This window comes from Glycine max, chromosome 5, assembly GCF_000004515.6.
Source record: "Glycine max cultivar Williams 82 chromosome 5, Glycine_max_v4.0, whole genome shotgun sequence".
NCBI classification, from domain to species: domain Eukaryota; kingdom Viridiplantae; phylum Streptophyta; class Magnoliopsida; order Fabales; family Fabaceae; genus Glycine; species Glycine max.
Genome location: NC_038241.2, coordinates 16,685,974 through 16,692,475, shown reverse-complemented (window position 1 = coordinate 16,692,475; position 6,502 = coordinate 16,685,974). Strand labels below are relative to the sequence as shown.

Here is a 6,502-nt window from a genome sequence, read left to right as displayed (position 1 = left end):
AAACGAAATTTTATTATTTTCAGTTTTTAGTTCGTTTGAGAAAATATTTTCACTGAAAATGAAAACAGAAATCCAACCAAACACATTTTCATCACCATTTTTTATTTTCAGTGAAAATGAAAACAGAAAACAACCAAACCAAACACCCCCTCAAAAATTCCAACAAAATTGACTCAATGAGTGAAGGTATAGATAATGTTCTTACAAACATAGGGTCCTCGTACCAGTATGGTTTCAGAGCCTCTCAACATTTCAAGAAAGGGTGAATATGATAATGATATTATAAGGTGAGTAAGAGAGAACTGAAGACAACAAAAAGGCTAATATATATATATATATATATATATATAGGAAGTGAGAGGGTAACAATCATTTCTTCCCTCAGCAAACAACACTGAATACATAAATATTAACATGAAGTTTGTATTATCCATGCTAAACTACAGAAAATGCGGGCACCACATATTTCTCTTGATGCTGAAAATGCTCTTCCATTTAATATGCTGTCTTTCTAGTGCACCTAAGATCAAACTATATGGCATACACTATTTCCCCACTGCTATCAATATCAAGATCAGATTCAGCATCAGATTCAGATTCTAAGTCATAAATTTGCTCCTCCATAAACTTGTCAAAAGAATAGGTCCCAGCCGCTGGCACGGTAGCTTCTGAAATTATCTGCATGATCGTATCGATGCTCTGCATGGGTTGGTCTGGCTCTTCAAATTGATTGCTCATTATCTTCTCGTCCATCAGGTCCGCAGGGAGATTCTTCAGAAACCATTCATGGTTCCAGATTTCAGACATGGTGATTCTCTGTCAGATAAATATCCAAAGACATGAGATTTTCAAACAAATGATTTTGACTAGCAACTGCTGAAGGGAAATTCCTATATTTTATAGTCAGTAGACTCAACTAAGTCAATAAACACATTCAACATTTTTCCATGTTTTGTATGATCACACTATATGTTTGATAGCCTACAATATATTGCTTTATTTAAGATAGACCTATACATCCACGAAGGATCTATATAAATGTAAAGACTTAAATATGTTTTTGATTCTTAATAAATATTTGATTTTTAAGTTTGCTCCCTAATAAATTTTTACTTTGTGTCAAGTCCCTGATAAAATAACAATTTTGTTTTTGGTTATTGATATTTTATTTTAATCCCTAATAAATTAGCGAATTTTATATTTGCTCCTTGAAAAATTAACAAATTTTGTTGTAGTCCCAACTAATAACACATGAAAAATTTTTATCATGGAAGAAACACAAAAATTCATTAATTTATTAGGGATTACCAAGGACCAAAAATGAAATTGTTATTTTATTGGGAACTCAATGTAAAACAAATATTTATAAGGGAACAAACGCAAAAGTTGGATTTTTTTAGGGATCAAAAATATATTTAAGCCAAATGTAAATTGAATAAATGTTCCTTGGAGAAGGAAAATGCCTGACAATTATGTCAAAAACATTCAAATGCTAAAAATCCACTTAATATGACATGAGCGATACTGTTTGATCTCACATATAATTGCACAAACTTTATTTAATTAACACAATCAAGTCATTCAAGTGGTAGTATACATAAATTAAAACTGAATCTAAAGAACAAAATTACTCGAGGATTCAGGGTTGTGTATTGTCAAATTTATATATTGCAGTAGGAGGCCAGCTATTTGAAATAGAAATTACCTCTGCTGGGTCAAAAACAAAGATCCTTGAGATAAGGTGGCCACACTCTGGAGATATTTGAACACCGTCCGGAATGGAATACTGGACACTAAGAACTCTCTGGAAAGAAGCAAGCAGCAACCACAAGTTATACTCAAGCAATCAGACACTACTCAAGAAAAAAATGAGCACATATCTTAATATCTGATGTACCTGAATTGTCTTGCGAAAGTCCTTTGGTTCATTAGGATCTTCAAAAGGATATGCTCCCACTAGCATCACATATAACGTTACTCCACATGACCAGACATCTGCAAGCTAATATTAAATGCAAGAAAACATAACAGAAGCAACTCATTAGACACTTATGAAAAAATATAGAAAATTAAATTGTAGACATAATAAAAAGGTTATAATTTATCAAGTTATTCTGTTCTTGTGATATATAAAAAATTTTACATTGATTTTTTTTCTTTTTTGCAAAATGCACGGAGACGACAAGTAATTTTAGTGTATGAGATATGTCAAACATGGACGCAGGTACAACACCGACATGGCTACAATTTTGAACTGTCTGTTTTCTTGCTAAGTAAAGATTCTCAGCTAGTGTACGAGATGTGTCGAACATGGACACAGGTACAACACGGACATGGCTATAATTTTGAACTGTCTGTGTTTTCTTGCTAAGTAAAGATTCTCACCTAGTTCGAGAAAGACCTAAATTAGGTGGAGATGAAAACCAAAAAAATACAATGACCTTTGTTTGGAGTGCAGACCAAATTAATGACCATTGGACTGGGTGAAAAACTAGACAATATTATTACTTTAGATCCTCATATCACGAAAAGTCAACAAATTTGCAAGCTCATAAATGATGACAAGTTAACAACAAAATTGTTCATTTAAGAGTAACAGTAATAAATCTACAGAAAAAGAACAATACCATGAAACTAAACAATAACCACTCTACCTTGCCATCATACTCTTGTTTCAACAATACTTCTGGAGCAATATATGCAGGAGTTCCCACAGTTGACTTTGGTTGTGAATGAAGCACTGAAGACTGGGCGAATCACACCATCAAACAGATTTGTGAGAAAAAAAAAACTCAAACAAATACAACTACAAACAATTCATCTATCTATTGTTGTAAAATCCACTATTATATTGAAAAATGAAAATGCTCAGCCAAAAGGAAATTGAATCAATGAAATAAAAGGATGGCAGCAAAATTCAAGGAACACAACACAAGTTTTAATTTCAATGTACTGGAGAACACAAGACAGAGATACAATACAACTTAGTTAGCTTATCAACTAACAATACCAAAAAACTGGAACGGCAAGCTTATAAGCTGAACATCAGGAAACACTGTAGTATTTTTCTATTTTATACATTTATATGGGGAACATAGACAAAATCAGAAGCAGGCTCAAATTTAGGAACAGAAAAGAGAAATATCGCTGTCAGTGTTCATCAGAAATTCTAATTTGCCTCCTACCAAAAGGATTACCTCATAAATGGCTTGATAATTGATGGAGTGGTAGTTTTTTTAAGCAAAGCTATATATGACAAGCTTAAAGGCACATAATTTTAACAATCTAAACTCTACCACACGGGAATCCACAATGAAGAACAGGCTAACTAAAGAATTTAGATTATAAAATTCACCATCAACAGTCGTGTAGAAATGTGTCTCTTCCAATATCCCAAATTACCGAAACAATCTTTTAGTAACTTAAGGAGCAACTCATTTCCATCATCACAGTCTAAATCTGAAGAACAGAAGTGACTGAGGAAAAATGAAACACACACAGAAGCAGAAAGTAATTGGAGTTAAATATTACTCAACCTAACAAGTGCCGGTAAAACATGTATGCATGAAATTCATAAATGAAGATCAAGTGAGGAAAGAAAACCTTACCTTGGAGTACCCAAAATCGCATATCTTTAAACGAGGTGCCGAGCTTCCATCCAGCAAAGTGTTTTCCAGCTTCAAGTCCCGATGACATACTTGCTTCGTGAAGAGACATATTATAAGAAGACTGATACATCAGACATAATGTTCAAAAGAGTAATACTAATACTAATACATTGCATGTCATATATACTACAACATTTCAGTGCAGTGTAAACTCAATTTAGATTGGACAGAGCAGAAAGGGGAAAATGTTCAATTACCATAGCATGGCAATAGCTGACCCCGGATATGAGTTGCTGAAAGAAGAATCGAGCCTGAATCATAACAACAGGTTACAAACTTGCGTAGGGAACAAATTCGAAGTACAAACTTATAACGTTCAGGTGTAGAACAAGTAAACAAATTAAATAAGAACCTCATCCTCAGTAAAACGTCCAGCATTGCAGATTTTCTCAAAGAGCTCTCCCCCAGATGCATATTCCATTACAATAGCAAGATGAGTAGGTGTTAAAATTACCTGCGTGAAATTATATAGAACGTTACAAATAAACTCGATTGCCCCTCCTCTGTATAGAAACATCGTAGAATATACAATTATAAAAATATTAAGTTTTTCAAAAAATGGTCGTGGTTGTGGTTTTATCGTATTGAAATTGAAGATAAATGCGATCACAACAATGGTTGCAGACACCCCAAAAACATTAAAGTTGCCACCAAAATCACGGTCACAGAAAATAGTGGCTAAATTCAGCCGAAGCGACAACAAATGCAGTCATGGACACTGCAAAAACGTTGGCAATTGCGGTCGTGGACACTCCAAAAACCTTGACGTTGTGACCAAAAACTCGGCCGCAAACCGTTTTTTAAATAAAACCCTAGAAAAATATAACTAACCTCTTTAAACCTAACAATGTTAGGATGCCTCAGAGACCTGTGATTGATAATTTCCCTCTTCACATTTTCATCAATCTGCGAGACAAAACAACACACACAAAAAAAATCAGTCAGCAACTTCATCAGAGTAAGAAACACCAAACGAATGCCGTAAGGAAAAAAATTCTAAAAAAAGAAAACACAAAGAAATAGCAACAAGTACCGAAACAAAAATGGAAACACGGAACATAACAAAAATAGCATCACACGTCAGCAACAACAATTAAGGAAACAAAAACAATTAAAGCAACTCGATCATGTGATGTGAGCAAATGAGCAATCAGTTAATTTTCCATTTCCCCCCTCTTTGCCCTCACACCAAAAAAAAAAGCGTGAAAACAAGAAATTTACCAAAACAAGGGGCAACAGCACCAACCAAGAAAACAAAACGAAAAAAAAAAAACAGAAAAAGAAAAGTTTGTTTGGGTCATTGGTTCATTCAGACAAAAACAACAACCTTATCACCCCTTTCGATGTACTTGACGGCGACGAGTTCCTTGGTTTGTTTATCCTGCATCAGCCTCGCCACGCCGAAATTTCCGGACCCGATGTCGCGGACCAGATCGTAACGGTCGCTGTCGTGCATTATCGGCATGTCCATGCCCGGTCCGACCGTCAACGCCGCCCGATCCATTCAAATAATCCGAACCGGAAACAAAAATAAAACAACGCCAATAACGGATTTTCTTTTTTTTTTCTCGAACCGCGCTTACATGAGAGAACAGGAAACGGCGTCGTTAAGGGGCGACGGTTTAAGAAGTGAAGAGGAAGAGGAGAGAAGGGAAGACTTTGAAAGAAATGAAATGACGTGTTGGTGAGGGGAAAGAGAAGAGAAGAGATAAAAAAAATTATAATAGTGGATTGGGTTGGATCGGAAGCAAGCAACTGCAAGTATTAAGCAAATTGGTGGAACCAACAACGAGACAGCAAAACGGTGCCGTTATCTCTCTCTGCTTGAGATGACGCACCTTGTGCTCGTTGCCGCGTAAGCAATTTTGTCGTCTTTCTCTCTTTTTTCATTCTCCCTCACTCTGTCTCGTTCACCCTTTACTCATTATTTTACTCTTCTTTCTTAGATATTTTTATCACCACCACACAAATATCTTTTCTCTTTCACCAGATATCCATATCCAGTGTTTGAGTTTTTTTTTTCAATATATAAAAGTGTCACTATGGATAGGCATTTCTAATAATAGGAGAAAACTTAAATTCAGTTCATTGAGTATTGAGTGTTGTTTGAATTGTTATTTAATCAATTTTATATCAAAATTGTTAGGACCAACTTAAAACTTTAATTCTCAGTTGTTAGTTTAAATGATATTTAATTTTCGGTTTGAATCTTATGAAAAAGAAAAATATGATTAGGAAGAAAGAATTTTATTAAAATTGATTAACTAAATTTTCTAACAAAATTTAATCATCGATAAAATTAATAAATATTGCATGCGGTCAATAACCTCCTAAAAAAATTATATTTAAGTCTAGTCATTTCTAAATCTAACAAGTTAATGATATATTTAGATTTGAGACAGAAATTCACTTAAAAAAAATTAATACATATATAATTTGAATTCAATTATTTGAGTTTTGTAATTGACTTGTTCTGCCATTAGAATTAAAGTTTTATATTAATAATTTATATAACTTTTTTTATGAAAATTGTTATTATACAAATTATCAAGCTGAAATTCTAATTCTAATTAAAAAAATAACACAAAAATATTTAAAACTTATCTCTAAGTTTTGTCATTTCTAATACTGACTAATAGAATGTTAATGGTATCTTAAGATTCATGGTAGAAATTTACCTAAAAATATAGTGCTATATATATAGGCCTAAATTATAAATAGTTTTTTTCCTATCATTGTTATTCAATTATCTAATGAATGACAATTGGCAAGAGATCTAGATCAAACAAGATTCTAGTAGCATTACCTACTAAACAGAATTTTTATAGCGTAAA

At 33.4% G+C, this 6,502-nt stretch overlaps 1 protein-coding gene across 1 annotated transcript; it reads right to left on the bottom strand.

The window, feature by feature from the left end:
• Nucleotides 1–376: 376 nt before the first annotated feature.
• Nucleotides 377–5,536, bottom strand: LOC100801175 (serine/threonine-protein kinase SAPK10). Its single transcript, XM_003524529.5, has 9 exons — nt 4,996–5,536; nt 4,500–4,574; nt 4,021–4,122; nt 3,866–3,919; nt 3,609–3,701; nt 2,655–2,747; nt 1,898–2,002; nt 1,706–1,804; nt 377–816 (listed from the first exon to the last, which is right to left on the bottom strand). Exons 1-9 carry the CDS (start codon nt 5,170–5,172, stop codon nt 532–534), a joined length of 1,083 nt encoding a protein of 360 aa, XP_003524577.1. The 5' UTR covers nt 5,173–5,536; the 3' UTR covers nt 377–531.
• Nucleotides 5,537–6,502: the final 966 nt, after the last annotated feature.

Coding starts and splice junctions, on each gene's coding strand:
- LOC100801175 (XM_003524529.5), bottom strand. CDS start 5,172: ATGGATCGGGCGGCGTTGACGGTCGGACCGGGCATGGACATGCCGATA. Junction 4,123..4,499: donor ACATTGTTAGGTTTAAAGAG/GTTAGTTATATT, acceptor AATTTCACGCAG/GTAATTTTAACACCTACTCA. Junction 817..1,705: donor TTGTTTTTGACCCAGCAGAG/GTAATTTCTATT, acceptor TTTATCTGACAG/AGAATCACCATGTCTGAAAT.